The sequence below is a fragment of the Cucumis sativus genome, chromosome 1, assembly GCF_000004075.3.
Source record: "Cucumis sativus cultivar 9930 chromosome 1, Cucumber_9930_V3, whole genome shotgun sequence".
Classification (NCBI taxonomy): Eukaryota; Viridiplantae; Streptophyta; class Magnoliopsida; order Cucurbitales; family Cucurbitaceae; genus Cucumis; species Cucumis sativus.
In genome coordinates, this window is record NC_026655.2 from 11,714,575 (window position 1) to 11,738,078 (window position 23,504).

At 33.9% G+C, this 23,504-nt stretch overlaps 2 protein-coding genes and 1 pseudogene across 3 annotated transcripts; 1 reads left to right on the top strand and 2 right to left on the bottom strand.

Annotated features, from left to right (window-relative positions):
- Positions 1–608: 608 nt before the first annotated feature.
- LOC101219160 (mitochondrial import inner membrane translocase subunit PAM16 like 2) lies at positions 609–3,753 on the bottom strand. Of its 2 annotated transcripts, XM_011656711.2 has the most exons (6): positions 3,585–3,753; positions 3,310–3,386; positions 3,119–3,173; positions 2,376–2,463; positions 1,058–1,191; positions 609–981 (listed from the first exon to the last, which is right to left on the bottom strand). In XM_011656711.2, exons 3-6 carry the CDS (start codon positions 3,119–3,121, stop codon positions 856–858), a joined length of 351 nt encoding a protein of 116 aa, XP_011655013.1. In that variant the 5' UTR covers positions 3,122–3,173; positions 3,310–3,386; positions 3,585–3,753; the 3' UTR covers positions 609–855. The 2 variants fall into 2 exon arrangements, with proteins under 2 accessions (XP_011655013.1, XP_004139541.1); XM_004139493.3 differs by lacking the exon at positions 3,310–3,386 and having other exon boundaries at positions 3,585–3,752.
- Positions 3,754–10,905: 7,152 nt separating this feature from the next.
- Positions 10,906–17,492, bottom strand: LOC101218920 (U4/U6.U5 tri-snRNP-associated protein 2). The gene is made up of 10 exons (XM_011656721.2): positions 17,306–17,492; positions 14,729–15,374; positions 14,344–14,588; positions 13,997–14,081; positions 13,475–13,660; positions 13,222–13,389; positions 12,930–13,127; positions 11,788–11,959; positions 11,510–11,681; positions 10,906–11,423 (listed from the first exon to the last, which is right to left on the bottom strand). Exons 2-10 carry the CDS (start codon positions 15,059–15,061, stop codon positions 11,330–11,332), a joined length of 1,653 nt encoding a protein of 550 aa, XP_011655023.1. The 5' UTR covers positions 15,062–15,374; positions 17,306–17,492; the 3' UTR covers positions 10,906–11,329.
- Positions 17,493–19,488: 1,996 nt separating this feature from the next.
- On the top strand, positions 19,489–22,488 carry LOC116402942 (annotated as a pseudogene).
- Positions 22,489–23,504: the final 1,016 nt, after the last annotated feature.

The following is a 23,504-nucleotide window of genomic DNA, read 5'->3' on the forward strand; positions in this document are numbered from 1 at the left end:
AAAATATAAATAATGTTTCTACCAACTGTTGGAGAATTAGTGTTTTACGTAATTGTAATTTAGATTATAACCTATACATGGTACATCAAACTCAACTCAACACGATTGAAGTATCTTTAAAAGTTGGGAGGTACTTACATGATTCTTGTTTGGTTTCATTTTGTTGCTCCGAAATCTCTAAAATCTTTGGGCTATATTCCTGAATTTTGGAGGTTGTCGCTCGATATACAACTACGACTAACGTCCTTTTCAGTACTACAGTGCCAAGCCTATTTCTGGCCTTGTCAAAATTTATGGACAGATACATGAACAATTATATGTTTACCTTAACAACAACACATGAGCGCAACAGCCAATCATAGATAGAAAGCATCAAATCAATTTCAAACATCATCGATATATTGTTTATATGCTATATTTGTATTATACTAATATGATAAACCAGTAACAAAAATAAAAGCAATCAAACATGCAAACAATCAATTATATGATCTATCACTATTTAGAACTCATATGCAATAGATCCCTATCATCAATTGTTGTTTAGAACTCATATGCAATAGACCCTATCATCAATTGTTGAAATTTAAAATTTGCAATTTTGCAAGTAGTTATAGATTGATCTAATTTACTATTATTTTGTGTTAATATTGCAGTATATGCAAATTGTCCAAATGATAATTTACATATTACCTCCAAAAACAACTACCTTTAATTAGAAGAGAAATTATATGTAAAAAAAAAAAAACACAAAGACAACACCAATTTCATCATTTATGCCTTGCCAACCATAATGAAAATAAAAATTATACAAGATCAGTAAAATGTTCAAAACTAACACATTTCTCAGAACACTCAGCTAGGGGCATCCTGACCTTTGTTCTGATAGAGAGTTTCTAATCGTTCCTTGGCTCTGTGAACTTTTGACTGAAGATAAAAGCTTCCAGTTTGAGCATTTCTTTCAAACAAGGCGTCATATTTCTGCATAGGTAAGAGAAGGTTGTCAAAATCTATATATAGCCAGAACTATTTTAGTGAAAAGCAATAGATATTTGACCTTTGCAACTTCTTCCCAAGGCGTTTCCTCGGTGACACCAAGAATCTGCCTCGCTTCTTGCTCCGTCATCACTTTGCTTGCTCTACGAACAGTGTTTTGCATTGTCTCTTGAGCAACACCAGACTTTGAAGCATCTACAGCACACAAAAGAAAACTTGATACTAAGCATAATAATGAATAAACTACAACTACAGGTGCCAACCTCTGTCCCATTAATTAGTTAATAAGTAAAAGCTGTGTATAAACAACCAACTTTGTTCAAACTAATAAGGTACATGTTCAATCAAAGCATTTTCTCCAAGGGTACCCTAAGGATGGAACTGCAGGACTCTATCATCCAGGCCACGAACACTCTATTTTCAATGATTATTTGTTAAAAGAAAAACGAACTAATGATTATAAAATATGTGCAATATAAAATTAGGAGCTGTCTTATTAAATCAATTCCTTCGAACGGTAGGCAGGCCAATAAACAGCTCTGCTTATCGGAGATAAGGTCAGTACAGAGGAGCTATGCCTAGGACATGCTGTCGAGAAGATGGATAAACACATCTACAACAAATGGGGTTGCCATCCCGTCCTTCCAATGTCCCTTGTGGTTGGAGATGGCACTCTCCTCACTACTTTCTATTATAATATAGGCAGAAGGATTGAAAAGAGATGCTCGCTAATCCACAATTAGTAACAAGGGAATCTACATTACTATTCGAGAAGAATTAAGGATCAGGCTCTAATAGGGGAAAGAGGAGAATGTAAAGTACTCACTAAGTGCGAAAAGTAGAATCTTCCTCGATAATTGTGAAAAGTAGAAAAATAGGGAAAGATGACTCAATAAATGTGCAATTTACAATCATGTTTAGTATTGAAGTTAAAGTTGTTTACACCAACTAAAGAAGTTGGTGGGGCAAACAATCCCTTCTTTATTTGCAAATCGCTAGTTCATGTCACAGGATTGAAAAATAATGAATTCTTTTGACCACTTGCCGAAGATCTAAGACACTATTCAAGCTTAAAAAGACCAGAAGGATGTAATAGATTACTTTGATATCTATTTCTATCACCTGAAGCAGAATTAAACTATGTGCACACAGAACTTTGTTCTTATTGCCAAAACACTTAAACATCCCAAGTTGACATTTACATTATATTTATAGCTTCTAATAGTTCAAGAACAAGGTGAAAGTTTCGTTTGTTTTATAAGTCAAGTTTCCATCAAGCCAGCCATAAACATTTTACACCAAATAAAAGTAATATTGAGGAAAAATTGGCCAATTTGAGATAGGAAGGAAATATGGTGGAATAAAAAGTGTGTACTTACTTGCAAGGGCTTGACGGTAGGCTTGAACAAAGGCCCTCGCAAGTATCCCAGAGCCCATAACAATTAAATTGGCAAGAATTTTTGCAGCCTGTCCAAAAACATATAAGCAAAGAGCTTCTGTTATAGGAATTTCTCAAACTGAAAATGACGACTTTAAAAATTATGCAACATCCACTCTTGTACTTTTCCAAAATTAAAGAAATCAACAGAAAATAAGTAAATGCACCAGTTCTAATTAGGAAGTGCTAATTCAATAGGTAATATATATATATAGTAAAGTATACTCGAGAAAAAAAATAACATGACACGACATAAGCGATATACATATAGGATTCGAATATGCTCAACTTCAGATACTATAAAATGTGGAGAGGACAAGAAAAGCGCATCATTTCACAAAGAACCCAACATATGTAGACAAATACGTAGGAGGGAAAAAAAAGAAAACTAAGATTTAATACGGAGAAAAATTCCACAAGACTTAACACTCTCTAGTCTTTCCCCTAGTCGAAACTTCAGCCAGAGAAAACTTAGGAAAGAAATGAAAGTATAAATTATACCCATAATCTATAATCAATATGGAAACAAATTACTGAATGGAGAAGACATAAACATAACAATTCAGATAAAATTAACAAAGTATGTTAAGTTTATACTCCTTATTCCATATTTAGTTCTCATTATCTGAGTAACCAATGCCCCAACTAGTTAGAAGAGAGGAGAGAAAGAAAGAAGAGAGATACCATGATTAAGTGGCTGGCCTTGACAACAGGTCCAGAATCGTTGAAGCCGCAAGAGCTGCAAAACCAATCAGAGAAGCTATTTAGCCAACCATTGCAAGAAATCTTGTGGGTTATTTCGTTTCATTTGGGGTTTGAAATCTCAGATAAAATATTTCGATGAAATTGAAATATCATTCATATGGATAACTAACCTAGAAAAAAAGAAAAAGAATTGTGGAAACTTGAGGATTGGCGAACGTATGAACCCCCAGAAGACACGAAACTTAATCTGGCAAGATTTGAAAAGAGAATTGGGGGAAATTGTTAAATGATAGATGGAAAAGAGAGCGAAGAGAAAGAAGATGAGAATAATGAGTGGGGGCTAAGGAGGAAAGATGGGGAAGAATAATGGAGAAAGAGGAATGTAAAGAATAAAAAATAGTAATAACAATAAAAACGTAAGAAAGCGAAGAAAAATAGGACAGACCTTGGGATGGAGCTTTTAGGCAGCAATGGAGAAGGAGAAGAAATGAAATATGATAGGTGAGGGAGTTTGGGTATGGGAATGGCTGCCAGAGGGAGAAACAGAGAAAACAATGGTGGAAAAGAACCAAAATTGTTGGGCCTAGGGCTTCCCTTTCTTTCATGTAAGAAACAAAGAAGACCATTTTTAGTGTGGTAATAACATGAGAAAGGTAAAATAATGGACTACAATCTCCCCTATACCAAATCTTTAAAATAATTTGATTTTTAGCCCTTGTCACTATTTTTCAACCGATTTTACCCTTGGTCTCGTAATGAAATATTTGCCTATAATTTAGTTTTATAATAATTTTAAATAAATATTTATTTTTTGGATTGATCTCATTTAACCAATCCACGCTAGATTCTTGGTTTCAATTTAAACATATTATCGAATAATGGCTTCAAATCAAATCAAATGCTTCATAATGTATTTTTATTCAAATATACATATAATAATAGCTATTTAATTCACAAATTTTCATATTTAACATTAATTATTAAAAGTGTATTCTCACTCTAATTATGCATGTAACAATTATTCGATTCGCGATATTAAGAATAATAAATTGGCATTATTATTTAAGGAGAATAAATGTTAATAAAACCATATGTATGTATGATAAAATTTAATTAAACTAATGATACAAACAGTAAATGCATCTAAATTAGAGGAATAAAATCCTTTTATGGAACTATCGTTTCATGAGGTATATTTTCCATAGATATTATTTACTATTATTTCAAAGTTGGTTTTAAAGTTTGATTTAAAACCATCAATTCAAATGTCAATATTTTCCGAAAAAGCCGTGAGAATAATATGATTTTTATCTGAAATTATTTAATTGTACCAATTACTCTCCATAGTTTTTTAATCACACTTTTATTGTGAGGTACAACACTATTTGGATGGATTTATTTTCATTTCACTAAATAATTTAGCATTTATCGTACGGCTGTTTTATAATTCTTTCACGGCAGCTTTCGACTTTTTTGTTTGATTGTATCATCTATTGTATTCTTTCACGGAATTCCTTTACCTCTATCCTCTACCGTGTCTTCTAATGGCAAAACCACGTGTGCGGACTATTTTTTACGGTAGATGGGTGGAATCTTCTCGATATATTGACTACTGTGTGGTTGATGTATTCGTTTCATGCTCATCTTCATTTCAAGAATTCATACAGTGCATTCAAGGTAGACTTTTTCCATCTTTAGATTTTTCTATGTGTCGCATTACTCGTTATTGGGATGGATGCAACAATTCAAACCTTATTCGGATTGTTGAAGACAAGGACGTGTAGTGGCTTATGTTGATCATGGTGAAATTCTCTGACAATGATTTTGTTGTGGTTGTTGATTATGCACCTGCTGGGTCTTTTGGAAATACACCGTGTTTGAATAATGTAGTAAATACATAGCAACCTACACATAATGTATAAGGAATTATGGACATTGATTTGTTTGATTCACCAAATGATGCAGTACCTAGTAAGATGTGAGTAAAGTTCGAAACTAAGTCAATACTGAAGAAAGCCATTTATATGTTGGTCGTGAAGAATAGCTTTGAATTTGCTGCAGTTAGGTCCAACTGCACATCATTTAACATTTGATGCAAAGATTTGTCATCTTCATGGTATTTACGTGCTTTTGTGTTAAAAAAAAAGGTGATATTTGGATTGCTCGTAAGTTTACAAATACCCACCAGTGTGTCATTGACCTTGTTAAAAATGATCACAGGCAAGCAACATCTTTGATTGTTTTTTAGTGTACAAAGTCATCTTTTAAAATGAATGACAAGGCTCCATGTCGCCCTTCTGATATTCTTAATTACATGAAGATTAATCATGGGGTAAATGTAAGTTATGATAAGGCCTGGAGAGAACGTGAGATTGCATTGAATTCCATTAGGAGTACCCTAATGGACTCGTATGCAATGTTGGCAGCATTCAAGGATGCATTGATTAGGAATAACCCATGTATAATTTATATATCAAATACTTTGTATTTGCTATTAGGTATTTTACTCATTTTGGAAATACATTGTAATTCTAATATCACATTTATTACATAATTACTAGGAACGTATACGACTAAAGAATTAGACGATGAAGGTCGGTTTAAGTTCTATTTCATGACCTTTGCAGCTTCAATTGACGCATGAAATTATTGCATGCCAGTTATTTCAGTTGATGGTGCAGTGTTGAAGAACAAATATCTTGGTACGCTTATTTCTGCTTGCACTATTGATGAAAATTCTCAAATTGTGCCATTAGTTTTTGTTGTAGTTGATTTAGAAAATGACTTGTTATGGACATAGTTTTTTTTGCAATCTCAAAGCTATTTTTGGAGAAAATAACGAAATGGTAATTGTGTCTGATGCTCACAAGAGTATAGAAAATGAGTTTAATGTTGTGTGTGAATTAGTCGAGTATGGATTTTGTGCATTCCATCTCTATAAGAACTTGAAAAAGAACCATAAGTTGCTTCATATTGAGGAATCATTCCACAGTTGTGCCAGAGCTTATACCGCATTGATGTTTGAGTACTACATGAGAGAACTTGATCATCTCTCTCCATCAATTAGGCATGAGTTGGAAGATATCGAAATACATAGGTGGGCTAGGACATTTTTTAAGAGAAAGAGATACTCGATTATTACGACCAACATTTCTAAAAGCATGAATTCTACGTTGAAAAAATCTCGAGAATTACCTGTAATTGGACTTTTAGAATCAATTCGTAGTTTGGTTCAAAAGTGGTTCTATCAACATCGCACCAAATGGAATATTCAACGTACATATCTATCAATATACGCAGAAGATATTATTCGAGAATCTTTAAGGGAAAGTCACTAAATGAATGTAGGTTGTCTGAGACTTAAAAAATAGTTGCAATTATTATCTATACACTTATTTGTGAATGACATTGTATTTAACAATTTGATAGATATATTATGTAGATCAACATGAATTTGAAGTCCACCATTGTAAGGAACAATTCACTGTCAATATTTTGGCTCGTACATGCTCATGTCGCCAATGGGACCTTGATTTGATCCCTTGCTCACATGCTTGTATTGTCTTTTCTACAAGTAATCTTAACTTTCATATGTACACTGATAAATTTTATTCTGTTTCAAATTTGATAAACTTGTATAAGAAGACAACACGTCCTATTGGTAGTGTAGACCAAATTAAAAATATATATACCAAGGTGGCAACAATGGACTTCTTCCTTCCCTGGTCAGACGTTCAGCTGGAAGACCTAAAAAGAAGAGATTTTTGTCACTTTTAAAGAAAAATGCGACTGTTCGTTGCAGCAGGTGTGGTCAACGAGGTCACAATTGTAGGTCTTGTAAAAAACACATTCAACATTATGTTACTATTCAGTAGTTTCTATAAGTATTAGTTAGAATTCTTTTATCACTTGATTTTTTTTTTCTTAATAAATATTTGAATGGTTGGTTCATATAAAAATTATCTTTTTTATTTAACATATTGAGTGTTTGTTATATTTTATGTTTTACTGAACATGTTCAATTCTAAGGTATATCATATTGTATATTATCTGTTTTAAACTTGAATTTCTAACTTTCAATCTAGATACATTCAAGTTGTCATAATATGAATCATGACATATGTTCCCTAACTATGTAAATCAAACTTATCGAGTTCCTCGAACAATCATGCTATATTTATCTACATGCATTTCAGATTTAACCACTTAAAGTACATACAGATTTTAATGATCTGAATAACAAATAAAGTGTATTTTAAGATTCACGTATCCAAAAATAACAATAGCTTTTAATGACATATATTCTCTAACCGTGTAAAGCGAACATATTGAGTTCTTTAAACAATCATGCTATATTTATGTACATGCATTTCAGATTTAACCACTTCAAAATACATCCATATTTTTAAGACCTAAATATCAAATACAATGTATTTTAAGAGTTACGTATCTGAAAATAACAATAGATTTTGATTAAATAAACTAATATATATTGTTCCAATGTAAATAAAACAACAAAACAAAAGATATGGTCATAAATTGAAGAGCTCATAACATAAAAGTTTGATGAACAATTATTAAGCTTGACTCAGGTGCAAATCAAATGATGACATTTCTCGATATGCTTTCTCCTTTTTTATGCAAATCAAAAAAATAACATGACACGACATAAGTGATATTATTTTTTATGATGGTGATGTTTTCTCTTTTGATGCATCTATCCTAATTCCTTTTGTTTCTGGCCTAGAAAAAAAATATACTATATTAATAAGATATGATTTACAATTGACACAGTATAATTAAGCACTACCACTTTAGGGTTAGTAGACAGATTGTTCCCTTTAGAACTGAATCTAAGTCTTGAACAAGGAGCTTCATCTCTCATTGGCCTGAGAGGGATTCAGTTTATAGGTTGGACCTTAAACCAATTATTCAATAATGAATCATTGAGACTTAAGGAGTAAGATGTAATCTCGAGGGTAAAATGATATTTTGACCCAACCGAGGTTACAAAAAACTTGTGAAGAATTAACTTACTAATTATATTTATATCAGATGGACACAAATATATCTATCTAGTGAGGAGAGTGCAACTACGAGACTTTAGTGGAATGACCCATTAGTTAATGAATGTTGAATAGCTCGATCTAAAAGAATTTAGTCAGTTGGTCTTAGATCGTTGAAGTCCATGATCTATAGGTTCATTAGGTTTTCCTACTAGCTCATATAAAATTAATTTAGAACAATATGTTGAATTAGTTCGAAAAGTTTGAATTAGGTAAGGAGAGAGAAACCGACAAGTATATATGATATATCGGATGGTTATCAGATAGAGTTTTATGTTTAAATTTGATTTTATTATTAAAAATGTGAGGCAAATTCAGATTCGAAAGATCGAAATTAATGGAAATTGTCAAAGTTGAAAAAAAGTCTTAATATTGACTTTTGACTTTATGTTAAAATGTTACTTGAATTTTGAAAAACTAAATGTAAGTTCATGCTCGAGAGGTTAGAATTAATCAAGACGAAAAAATGGTAAAAAGTCAAAATGTTGACTTTAAATTAAATGATTAAATGTCCATATTGCCCTTAGACTAAAGTTATGAAAAAATCCAATGTTGGGTAATCCCACTAACACTTAGTGAGATAAGTAACTACATGAGATATAACCACGTAGCCCACTAATGATTAGTGAAATGTTCAGTGTTGTGATTTGACGAACTAATTATATGCAATTTTGCATATAATTGAGTTATTTAAAGACTATTTTTCAAATCTTTAAAAACTTTTGCAAAAATTTGTAAGGTTGAATTACAAAATTATACCAAAATAATTTTCTCTCAATTCTCAACTCTAAATCTCACATTCAATCTACATCACTCTCTTTCAATTCCTTCACTTATCGGGTCCTACAACCCAATTCTAAATCTGGAGAATAGTAGGTCAATATTAGTGTTGGTTTTGGGTTCGTTTTCATGAGAAGATTATGAAGATCGAAAAACTTCAAATGTATGATTTTCTTTTAACCCAGAATTTCACATAATTAGGGTAGATAATGTATGTTAATTTCTAAATAGTCCAGACGCATTTAGGGTAAAATTGATCCATAATTTTGCCACATTTGTTTACTGTTTTTCATCAATTCCAAAAATTGATTTTAGATGTAGATAATTTTACTTTTTTTTTTCTTTTTTTTTTCTTTTTGTTAAAACATCATTTTTGTTTATACGCATCTAATTTTATTTTATTTTGATGTTTCTATTTTTAAATGTCCAAATTTAGAACTTAAATTTTTAATAGAGCTTAAATTTAGTCTCTAGTGTCTTTTACAATATGCATATTGATATTAGTCTTTTAAACAAATTTCCGAAAAAGAAATCAAATTTGAATAACTAAATTCATACCCCTAAATTTAGATAATTGAAATTAAATTGGCTAAAATGAAATAAAACGAATAGTAACCAAAAGCGGTTTTTAAAAAAGAAAAAAAATTCAAACTATTTACAATCCATGACAAAAAAACCACGGAAAGATAAGAACATGTTACACTTGATTTTACTTAAAAGGAACATTTTCAGTATATTAATTTGAAGATGGAGAAATTCTTTTTCTTTTTCTTTTTATGTGATACCTTACCTAAATAGTTATGATAAAGAATTATGCCAATATGATGATATTCCTAAAATAACTATTCTTAAATAACTATTCATAGACTATACCTAATTTAGATTATGGTGCCAAAGGAATTTAGGGTTTTTCTTTTTCTTAAAAAAAAAAAAAGATAAAGAAATTTGAGAATTTAGAAAATAAGAAAATAGAAATAGAAATTAAAAAATAAACATTTGATGTGATAATCCTCTCTAGCGACAAATTTGACGCAATTACTCCCGACAATACCCAACCATTTCACTCCAAAGTCAAAACTCCCCCTTCTGGCTTCCACATACTCACGAACCAAATGCCCAGCTTTTTTCGACCGTCACGACTCCAACAAACCCCAAAAAGTTCCTCAACCTCACATCATTTCATTACTTCATACCCTTTTAGACAAACCACTAAAACTTAAAATTTGGACGATGGAGAGAATAAATGGCGTAGATTAATTATTTGAGTCGAAGATGAACTAGCGTAGAAAATGAGCGGCAAAACGATGAATGACGGTATTTTGTAAACGATGAGGGGCGTGTTTAGTTTTAACCTAATCGGTTGAACATCAACCAAACTTAACTGGTTCATTTTGGTTCGCTCGATACTATCGTGCTTGTAACTAGTCCAACTCAAACCAAACCGAGTTGGTTCAATTCGGTTTTTTACACGCCTAATCAACTAAATAGTGAGTAGCAATAGCTGCAATTGCTTTAAGTAAAGTATAATACAAGTTGTAGTATTTGCCTATTTTTAATTTTTTTAAAAAAACAAGAAAAGTTTAAAGAAGTATTTTAAAAAATAACAAAATATTAAAACTATAAACAAAATTCATCCATCAAACTCTCATTAGTTCATTTTTCTTTTTTACTATTCATAAGATGATATATAACATTTGAATTCAAATTGAAAGTGATCAAACAATAAAAACTAGATGAAAATTTTAAAATAATAATAAAAAGAAAACAAATTGAAATTAAGTTCAAATCATAAACGAAAGCAAATAGTTTTAAAACATAATAGAAAAAAGTTTAATGGGGAAAGACTATACTCATATTTCTATGATAGTGAAGTGGCAAACTATGCGGACCATCAACTCAATAAGTTTCAAATTCCCCATCTGTATAGTAAAAAAGCCTTCATAACGGTATGAACTCAAAACTACTGAGTCGAAGTTATGGCTTCACATTACAATCTCTGCAAATACAAATCCTCTAAACAAAGAAATGTTATCCGATTGCAGAGAAATTTAGAGTGATGAAAATTATAGCCCTAAATATTATCATTACGTTACAGAAACCGAAAAGTAGTTTAGGCAACAAAATTTCACCAGAAAGCAGTGTACAGCAGCATAGTCTAAGTCCAAGTTTCCAAACTACGTTGAATGTGACAATTGATTCTACAATCAACAAAGAGATTAGTCGTAGGAAGCTTCCTTTATAACGCGGATATCAAAGCTTCTCATGCTCATTTCCTGTTCAAGTCCAGGTACATATTGTCTAGAGGAGAAATTAACAAAACTAATTTGGTAGTTACATGCCCTATCTATTGTTGTCGTTCATATATTTGCATATAAGCCTCAGAGAGAGCAACCATCTGAGGGAGTGTTTCTGAGACATGAAGATCCTGCATCTCGTACCTGTAGCATGGACGTTGGTTCGCAATGGATCAGGCAAATTATATATAGATCATAAGATACCGTTTACTGAAGGGAAAGAAAATTACCATAATTCTTCCGACTTCCTCTGTACAAATACCCTGTAGTACCCTTCATTGGGTTTGCCATCATGAACAATATTCGCAATCAAATCGTACTTTGAGCGCAATTTATCGTTATCTTTAGGTGTTGGCAAGGGGATGTAATCCTTCAATTCTAGATTCTTGACAGGAAAATTCACTGAGACCAAAATGTCAAAATTATTAAATTACCTAAAGATGGCACATTAAGAAGGCTTGTCATTACGCAGTAGTAATACTTCTACAAATATAATGCAAGTAACTACCTAATGTGGGATTCTTTTCCACAAAAAAGTTGTTCTTCGTAAATCGCCGCATATGAAGAATTAAGTACTGAGGCAATCGAGTAACCCGGTAACGCATCCTTGCTATACGTGGCCGTACAACTTCTGTGATAGTTTCACCATCAAATTTTTTCAAAATGTTGAAGAGTGGAACCTAGAAAATAAAGAAATATATAGACATTCAGAAAATTAGGTCAGAGATATACTCTGACTGAACACAACTCTTAATGAAAGGAACCTTTCAATCAACAGAGTTTAAATGTGAAACAAATTGGGGGCCGCAACCCCTATGTAGAAGGACCAGAGAAATTAGAAAAAGCTGCCTAGTATTCATTAACGTGTTTTGAAAAGTTTACAAAACCACTGAAAGGTCTTTGATTCTCAAACCCATACCAGCCTCAGATTCTCAACCATTTTAAGTCAAGGACAGGAAAGAGACAAATTCCATTGAAACAGGGGAGGTGGTTGTCATTACTCATTTACGACCTCTTTGTAACAAGAGTGGTAGATAGTAATGAGATTTACAAAATCGTTCCATCCTATTCTTTGACCTGCAATTGGAATGAGTACTGTGTTTTCCCTCCATTATAGCCAGGCTTAACCAACTCTATAGAGTAACCCTTCTACTTCTACCTGTGGGAAGTTTCTCTAACCAAACTACCAAACAATTTATCTATCTCTTGTACATTTGTAGAACTTCAGGTTCAGAGATACACTCAACAACTTCAGCCTTTTGATGAACCATCATAGATAACTTCTGTGAATGGACTGTAGAAGGACCTATCACAAGCAGCTTTGGTTATCCAGACTCTGGAGCTCTAGATCTAAAGTCAACTGGGATAGAGAAGGTTTTCCCCCTCAATGATGATCAAACAGATTGGATAAAGCAAGTGCGTGGTGAACAGGACTGGACGGTCAACCGGGATAATGGTTTGATGATTTGGAAGTCTGGTGGTAGAGAGTGGAAAAGAGGACAAAAAGTCATGGTTGTCTTAAGTAATCTCAAAATCAAATAACTATCCAATATTGAATAATGCACCAAATGAAACTTTCATAAGACTGGAAATTATTGGTTGAATAGAATCTTTCTGCGCAGAAGGCACTAGAAACAAAACTACACCTACCTGTGGTATTATATTTTTCTCCATAACATCTTTGAAAAGAGGTGGCGGCGGTAGATCCAATCCAAGCATTAAGAATGGCATTCTTGAAGTTTCCATTGCCACACTGCTACCTTCAGTTCCAGCATCCTGCTCCTCACCATTTTCTTTCTTCTCAATGAGAGCTTTGGAGTGAATCTCTTTCACAACCTCCAATTCCCCCTATCCAAAATATAAAATATAACATAAGTTCCAGTTTACTCCTAGACCAAACAGATCATAATTCACAATATTACTTTAGGAAATTGAAGAAAACCTGAAAACACTCGTAGATTATACTGCTACTTTTCTTTGTAATTCGCAGTTCTGAATGAAGTGTGTTAAGAAACCATGACATAAACTCAACGGGATCTGACTGTGCACCTATTCGAAAACGTTTTTTACTAGCCTTCATAACGGCTTGCAGGAATTCATGCGGGCTTACCTGAAAAATTATTAAAAATACAAAATCTTTGAATCTAAAACTTAACCATTCAAGAAGAATATCAGTAAACAGTAAAAAGTCAAACCTGTCCCTTGAAGTTTCTTGCATGCCAAATCTTACGTGTGAGTTCGCCAAACCGGTGAACAAGTGGAGATCTGCAGTGCTGATAGTTCGCAGGTATTAGGAAGAAGTTTCTGAGTGGTGTAACTCTCATTAAGGACTGAATTGTTACATTTACAAAATCAGTTTCTTTAATGTTGTTAAGCCCCACCTGGTTCCACAACAACATCCAAAATTAGGCCTAGTTGCAATTGCTAATCTAACAGATAATGATAAAACCCAAATATATTGTAATATCCAAGATAATAGAAATACAAAATAAACCAAGTGATTCGAGGCACTTGAACCTTCCAATCTTGAGACTACTCTCAAGCCCTAATTCACTCACTACAATATTGCCTATCTTCTCCAGTCCTCACTCCCTCTATTTATAATCAACCAGTATAAAACTCTCCAACTAATTGCTAATATGCCCTTCATACCCTAATAACCCCCAATACAAATCCCATCAATAAGACAACCCAAATTCAATGAAAAATATAATTACCATTCCAGGAAGGTAATCAGAACCATCGAGTGCCCTAGACCACTGCTTGTTCTTGTCAAGCTGCTCCACCTGCTCCTTGGCAAACCTACAAGAGATGCCAAAACAATCATTAAAGCAAATTTCATTATAGATGACATCATATCTATTAGTCAAGAACAATAATTTCACTATTTTCTCTCATTTATAGTGCTTAATGTTACACATTCTGCTCAAGTTTGAAGATATGCTTAAGTAATTAGTATCATTTAAACAAGCCTAGTTGTCCCTTCAACATCACGCAGATGTAACATTAATGTATCATGCTCTAATAACATGCAAACCAAATAATGGATCAAGTATAAGCAAACCTTGGATTCAGGACATATCGAATATCATCTAATGAGGGGTCATTAATCTCATATCCATCGGGAAGGCAGTAAACTTTCTCTGTCCGAAGGTTGATATACACATGATGTCCAGCTTCAAGACTATGAGTGTAAGCATGAGACTTCTTCCCCCTCCCTTGATAGTATTTACCACATACCAGGCAGGCATAAACATTAAGATTTGACAGAGAGACAGAGCAAAACTTCTCAAAATCAAAATCCAAAACCTACAAAGTATGAGCAGATATAAATTAAAAAGACGTAAAAAAAACTTATTAGGTAACAAACTCATTGCAATAACAAATAGGCATAACCATAAGATGCATAAATGCAGAACCAAAACACAAATAAGAAACAAGCAATGCACCTGACGGTTTACAGTATCAAGATAAGGACAATCTTTTCGAACTTCAACATCACGACTTCGCTTAACTTGATTTCCATTATTATCGTATTCTTCATCATCTTCCTCATCATCATTGTAATCCCCTTCATCTCCATCATATTTACTTCCATTTTGTTTAAATTTGAAATCTTCTTCTTCATCATCATCGCCATAGTTAAATCCCGGAAGCTGAGGATTCTCTGAGGCAGGTGGAGAAGAAGAAGGTGACACCTCCCCAAGCAATTTATGCCTCTTTAAATCTGGACCCAATTCTTCCTCATCTAGAAGACTATTGCTCCGCCTCTTCGATCCCATTTTATCAACTCTTTTATGATATTTTAGATTATTTGTGCCCTGTGCCGCTGCAGCCTAGAGTAATCTTGTATTCTCACTAAATACTCTTATTTACAGAGGCACAAATTATCCAAGTACATCAATTTCATCTAACTAAAGATGAAGGCAAGATTTCATATATCATTTTCTTCCATGTTCTCTTGAATAAACTTGGATGTTGTGCTGTTATTGTTGGATATCTTTCAAAGGTAGAAGAAGATCCAGGGCTTTTACACCCGAAGGTCACAGACTCACAAGCCAATAGATTTTATGGGTGTGCAAAATGTCAGCTAACCTAAACAAACACAACATAACAAAATGTAAATATAAAGAGCAAAGATTGTGCAGAGATTCTCTTCTGTAGTTGAAAATAAAACTAGATTAGGATTATAAAAATGATAAAGAAGATTATAAAACAATTGTTCAAGTAGAGGAAGAATGTGTTAGAAAGTTTGATAAACAGAAGAGAAAGCAGTTGTTTATAAGAAACCAGATCAACAATACATATGAAACTAATCTAACTATAGGTAGGAGGAGTCTGGTACTACCTTGTCAGGTTTGAAAAAAGTTCAATCTTTCAAGTAAGTAAAAGCTTTGCCCCCACTAAAATCACTCTACATAATAAGATGGATATCTAAGCTAGAAAAAAGAAAAAGAATTGTGGATGCTAAAGGATTGGCAAACGTATGAACCCCAGAAGACATGAAACTAAATCTGGCAAGATTTGAAAATAAAATTAGGGGTGATTGTTGAATTATAGATGGAAAAGAGAGAGAAGAGAAAAAAGATGAGATTAATGAGAGGAAGTTAAGGAAGAAAAATGGGGAAGAATAATGGAGAAAGAATAGTAATAACAATAAAAACGTAAGAATGATAAGAAAAATAGGACAGACCTTGGGATGGAGCTTTATGCAGCAATGGAGAAGGAGAAGGAGAAGGAGAAGGAGAAGGAGAAGGAGAAGGAGAAGAAGAAGAAGAAGAAGAAGAAAGAAATGAAATACAATAGGTGAGAGTACGGGTGTAAATGGGTTGGGTTGGGTTGTTGGGTTATATATATATATTTTTTCGTTTCTAAATTCTAATGTTTGTAAAGTTTAAAAAGTAACAACAAACCATCTATGTTTATTTATTCTTACTTAGAAGTCACAAGTATAAGTAGCTCCTTTTGCCATAAACAAAATCACATAAGAACAATGTAATAAAAAGAAGTCACCCAACAGAGAAGGCAAAATCAAATCACATAGATAACAAACTTAATTCCCTATGCTTGTTTCAGCGGATTGTAGTACTGGTATTTACAATAATTAATACAATGACCAAAACAGGAACAGGAAACGTGGAAGATCTCTTATACACAACATTATTTTTTGCTTTAGGACAAACATTGCAAGGCATTAACAAACTCCTAGTAGTAAATACAATAAATATGTTCTTAATCTTCAAATCATCTGATTCTAAGATATATATCCAGATACAAAATAATACAACCTTTTTAAGCATTCAGCCACTAAAGTAAGAGATTGAAAGAGCTAAATTTCTATTACAAGTTAAAATAGCTTCAAGAGAAGCCATATCCAAAAGCTTGTAACTTGAACTTATAATTCTTGACAGTTTCGAGACGAGGAAAAAACTGAGGACGGAGATAAAGGGGCATGAAATTTGTCCCGACTGAACAATTCCATTCTCCTGTAGTAATTGATGGGGAACAAATATAATTTCAGAATACTAAAAGTTGAACGCAGGTAAGGTGAAAAAAGTAAAGGGCTCCAATAATGCTCCACAGTTACATGTTTGTGTAGCAAGAGTAGAAAAACGACAATCCTTCTTTTCCATAGTTAGAATGCAAAAACTATCCCTGACAAGAAAAAAAAAACTAAGACTTTCAAAGAGAAAACGATAATCGAAGACCTGACTCACCGGCTAGCTAGATTACTTGCATATTTAGCTCATCTACTAAAAACAGATTGGCATGAACAATAAAGATCCCAAACTGAGCACCACGATCAAGTGCTTGGGATAAATCATCTCTTAGTGTGGTTATATACTTGTTAAATCCCCATTTTTTTACACCACAATCCCAGGTTCATCGAGAAACCATAACCACAAGGCATAATAAGAAGTTTCAATTGAGAGCTTCAAATATCATGTCTAATTTAGATTATTAAGCTTTAGACATACATCAAACATTGAAGTTTAATTTTGCCAGAGTAAATAATTTTAGTGTACCAAGCTGTTAGAATGGCCTTCGGAAGGAGTATCGGTGGGAGAAAGCCGGGAGGGAGACGGACGGCTGCTAAGAAGAGGGAAATGGACGGCGCCTGAGAAGAGGGAGACGGACGGCGCGCGAGGAAGAGAAACTGAGAAGAGGAATACGCACGGCTAACCTAAATTATTTAACTTTTATTAAATAAATAATATATATATATATATATATACATTATATCCATATTAATTCGAATTGAGTTGGGTTGACCACAATTTTTTAACCTTCCGACCCGAGACCCAATCCAACCCAAAAAATATCAAAATTTTCAACTCATCCAACCCACATTTTATACTAAATTCAACTTTACCTAGATAATATGACTTTGGTAGTTTGGATTATCGGATTATTCTTACACTCTTAGGTGAGAGAGTTTGGGTATGGCTATCACAAGGAGAAACTGAGAAAATAGGGTGAAAAATATAAGTTGGGTTGAGAATATCTCCTAATCCAAGGAAGTAAGAGGAGAAAGCAAAATCAACACATGGAAATTTAATTTCTTGAAAGGTAAACAAAGAAATCAATACCTGTGCATGAAATTGAAAAACTGATGAACTAAATACAACAAACATATCAAAGATAAATATACGAATCTCCTATAGAGAGAAAATACAGGAGGCTAGAGCTCTTATTTCATGTTTACAACTTCTCTAGACCTCTTCATCGTGGATACTAAGTATGGGGAATTGACAAAAATAGGCCAAAAATGGGATAGATAAAGACTTTTAGGATTGATTGTAAAAAAGTTGACATTTAGGATAAATTGGAGGTGAAATGACGAAAATACCCTCATTTAATTTCCTTCCTCTTTTCTTCTTTTTCGTACAGTTACCCAAAGAGAAGGCCGTTCAAAAGAAAAAAAAAACGTAAACCTCCCGCATTTGAACTCTCCCGCCTCTGCAGTTACCCCCTTAAACTCTCTCCCGCCTCCGGTGAACGTTTTTCTCTTCCGTCCATTTCTTCTCCACTTCCATCAATTTTTTCTCCACGACTCTCCACTATATTTTCCGATTTCAACTTTTTCACCGAACGTCTCCATTTCTTCTGCACGGGTCTCTGTTTTAGTTTCGACTTCAACTCCGGTGAACGCTTCTCCACTTCCATCCATTTCGATTTCAGCTTTGTTTTCACCGGACCTCTCCATTTCTTATCCACTCCTCTACGTTGGCAGTGTCGTATCCATCATCTTTGAAGTCAAGTGAGTAATAAAATCTCAGTTTTTTTTTTAAAGTTAGTCTGTTGAAGATATGTTTATCTATTATTATAGTATCCATTTTGTTTGTTTAAGTTGTCTGTTGAGATCTGAGTTTTTTGTTTTGGGCACATTATAGATATATCATTAAATTTGTAGAGAAGAAATGCATGTCGTATGCACACAGACATAAAGAACCGTGGGAGCCATTCTATTTTTAGGAAAAAAAACCATTTCCTTTACAATGTACTGTAATAATAGAGAAACCATACCTTGGAGTTTAGAACATGAATTCCAACATATTTGGTATCCCATCTAAACTCTGCAAAGCTACCAGTACAACAATGTTAAAAGACATTATCATAAGTTGCATTGTTGTTCTCTACTTTGTTAATGTTTTTAGTGATGTAGTTCCAATAGAATACAATCTTTGTTGCCTTGTATAACCAAGAAGCTCCCCATATTAATTCGTCCTATGTCAAACCAATTTATTTAAGATTCATATGTTAGAGAAAATTTGAAGACAAATGATTCAATTAGTTTTGTTCCTAGACATACATGTAGGCTTTCCTCCTACTATTAATCATTTTAGTAAAAGTGTTACAATATATGTTTAGCAGTGCAAGCAATTTGGTTTAGTAATCTAATTTGGTTTATTGGCCTTTACTTGACCAAAATTTGAGTAGAAGTCCCAAGATGAGAGTGTTACCCTTCCTAAATCATTTAGAATGCATGTTTAACTAGTTTATTGGGTTTTAAGGGTTTAGGGTTAGCAATTTTATTAGACTTAGCAAGTAATAGCCTTGAATGTTTCCATCATCTCGCACCTATCAGCACCTATCTCGCACCTTCCAAAATTTGAGTAGAAGTCTGAAGATGCTAGTGCATCCATGTTTAGTAAGTCTCTTATGCAATTATATTTAATTAGTTTTTTTTTTTTATGCAGGTTTCAGTATGGCTTCGACATCAACTAACGGTCCCATGTACAAGATTGACCCTGCTCATCATTTTCAGTCTATAGTAAGCAGTTTATCTCATTTAGAAAACAGTACGCGTAAAATAAAGGCTAAATTGAAACCGGATCAATTAACCTTATTTAGAAATACAAAGTTCGGCCACTTTTTGGATCTTAATATAGTCTTTAATGGGCCGCTCATCCACTACTTATTGTTAAGGGAGGTGGAAGATGAAAGGGTTGATCATATCAGTTTCAAGATAGGGAAAGTTGTGTGCAGTTTTGGTAGGAGAGAGTTTAATATGATGACGGGTCTATGGAGTTCTCAACCAGAGCCTATTGAATTGGTTGGGAATAGTAGGTTGTTGGAGAAGTTCTTCGAACAAAAAAAAGTGTAGTTATATAAGTGACTTAGAGGACACATTTGTGGAATACGAGGGGGATGACGATGACGATGACATAGTTAAATTAGCTCTAGTGTACTTTATAGAGCTGTCATTGTTAGGAAAAGATAGGCGGACGAAAGTGGACCAAACTTTATTTAGGATTGCAGATGATTGGACCACATTTAACAATTACGATTGGGGAGGGTTGGTTTTTGGGCGTACACTTTCTGCCTTAAAACGAGCCTTGGACATGTAACATGCCAAGGAAAAGAATAAATCAACTAAGACAAAATATACTGTCATGGGATTTTCGCAGGCGTTACAGGTATGTTACTTTACTTCCTATGCACATATTTATATATACATATATCTTGGGACACTTGCTAAACTTGTTTTGTCGAACATGGAATAGGTTTGGGCATATGAGTCTATACCAATCATCACTGAATGTGGTGTACGTAAAGTAAGCAACGATGCAATACCACAAATGCTGAGGTGGGTGTGCGAACTATCGGCGAAGTCTCATGTCCTACAGAGCCAGGTGTTTGACTCGCCAATGGTAAGTATCAACAAACAGTAACTTACCGAATGCATGACTTTGTTCCTTTATGTTTTGACTAACTAACTACATTTCCACTTTGTAGTTCTTAATTAACGTGGTAATTGAGATGATGTCTGAAGAGGAGGAGCATCTAAGAATGTCTTCAAGGGAACTTGTTGAGAAATCTCATCCATATAACACCGTTTCTGAGAAGAATGGTGATTCAAAACGACCAGGAGAAGCTAGTAATGATGACAATGACTGCAAAAATAGTAAGAAAAAGAAGAAGTGGAAGTCTAAGATGAAAGAAGTTGTTCGAAAACTCAAATATCGAGTAGCGGTTCTCAAGAATAAACGTGGAAGCCTAAAATCAATGTTGTCGACTATATTGAAACACCTTGAAGTTCAAAAAAAGGTTAGGAATCAAAGTTTGTTTAACATTTTCAAAGTTTGTGGTACATTTTCAAAGTGTTCCTTACCAATACATTTTGACATTTCCAAAGGGTGAAGAAGGAGACTGCACGGGAGTTAAAGGTCATGATGCCCAGACCGAAGATGTTGACACACCTAGTACACCTTATTGGTTGAGGATGCCAAAGGAGGATGACACAAGTGATGGGGTGAAACACGTTGAACTTCAAAAAAAGGTTAGGAATCAAAGTTGTGTAGTGGGGTGAAAATCATCCTTACTAATGCTTTATCCTTAGTAATGCATTTTGACCTTCCATAGGGTGTCGAAGCAAACCGCACGGAGGATGACACAATGGACGAGTTGGATAAGAAGGTTCATATTGATTTGGAGGAGCCAATAGACGTCGTTGACGATTTCAACGAGGAAATTGGAGTAAAAAGTCTTACTTATTTTGATTCAGACGTCATGGAAATAGAACCATTATCCACTAAACGACCACACGTTCGGCCCGCACGTAGCAAGCGTGCAAGTGTATACTTGTCAACCCCTTCACAGCTTTAGTTAAACGGTCTACAAAATCAACCACCACCACCTATCAGTCTCAACCGTCTATGATACTATGCACAAAATACCTGACACCCATTTAGATCGACTCAGAGCTTGGATCATAGACAAGCGTACGAAAGATGAGGTGCGTGAAACTTTTCACGGGAAAAAATGGAAGGAATTTTTCAGAGACTTGTTCATGTGTCGTTGGTGGTTGGCGGATGAGGTAAGGACTTTTCTTATTATTTCTTATTTACAGTTTTAGAGCACTTAGTAAAACCATGTTTGTTAACTAAAAATAGTACCTTCAAGAAGTTGGTTTGATCGCATAACCGAATTAAATGTTTTATTTTGTTTCTATTAGCATTTGGATGCACTCTTTCTTCTCATTCGCTTCAACATTAAGACAACCATGATACCTTCTGCTCAAAACTTCACAACTGTAGACACACTCTTCATGGTTTGTACTCGCAACCATACTTTATGTACTGAATTTGTTTTTGATATTTGTCTTATTGTCTTATTGTATTTGATATACATGCATGTGTGTTTTTTTTCCTTCCAGCGACTATTAGTTGCGAAGTGGCCTGAATACCAAGAATGTATTAAAGAGAATCGACCATTTCACTGGAAGGAGGAGTATCGTTTGGTTGACTATGTTGTCGGATCAAAACAAGACTTTCAATATCCTTGGGTGAATGTTGATTACATTTACTATTCATTCAATATCCATGGCAATCATTGGATTCTATTATGCTTGGACTTGGTACGTTGTCAAGTCAAGGTATGGGATTCGCTTCCGTCGCTTACGAGTGCCGAAGATATGAGAAGCATATTAGTGCCAATTCGAGAGATGGTGCCAAATTTGCTCGATACTACTGGATTCTTTGTTAGGAGAGGCGGATCATCAACACACAAGGAACCTTGGGCCACATTGTCATTGTCAACTTTCATTCCACTTCAACGCAACAATAGTGATTGTGGTGTATTTACAATTAAGTATTTCGAATATGAAGCTTCTGGTTTAGATGTAGCTACATTATGTCAAGAAAACATGTCATATTTTAGAAAACAATTGGCATTTCAATTATGGACCAACAATCACATGTATTGACTTTTAGTTCCAACTTTTGAAGGAATTGTATATGTTCCAAACTATGTACATAAGTAGTTTTATATAATGGAATGAATACCATTTTTGTTTTATGGTATGAAATTTTTATTTCATTCTCTTGGAAAATTGTAAAGTGTGCATAACTTTTATATAATGTACAACAATGCAGGTGAGAGCAACATACTCATGCTCTTAGAATTAGGAAGGCCAATTTATCCCACACTGTATGAAAATTTCACCTCTTTGAATGCTAATTGTTTTTTGCAGGTGTCTTAGAAACATTTTTGGATATCTGATGTATGAATATAGGCATTCTTGATGTGTTACCGGTGGTGGAGCAGAACTTTGTGGTGGCTGCGAAACTGCAGAAGCAATGGGTTCAGGTTCTGCATCAAAATCAATTAAACTTCCAGAAGGTTGCTGATAGCTCTGTGCAAAATCAATTAAACTTCCAAAATCAATTAAACGACCTGTTAGGGATATTTTGGGAGAGAAGGTATCTCCACTTCGTGTTATTGAACCACCAAAAAGTAGTGGTACGACCAAGGTTGCTGATAGCTCTGTGCATTAACATTTCATCCTTCTGAGAACTGGTATCTGTCCATTTATTTGAGCCTTTCATTTAAAATTGATCACGTTTGGTCTGTTCTTGTTATCTCAGCAAGAGCCTTCTCTATATGACGGTGGTAAAGTATTGGACTTGGTCGTTGCATACATTAACAGGTTATGATATGATAAAATGTGGGGGATGTAAGTTTACCATGATACAAGAGTGGTCTAGAGAATTATGCTTGGTATTCAATGCCCATGGAAATAGTTTTAGTTAGCTCCTTGTGAAAAATTGGACTTGGTATTCAATGTCTCTCATTATAAAAACCTCTTATGTAGGAACAGTTGGATCCTCATTACCAATAGCAGCATTTTGATCTGTGTCTTGTTCTGTACCTTATTATTGTTAACCAGCCGGCTTTATACATTACTTATCATTAGCTCAGACTTGCTACTAGCTGAACTTT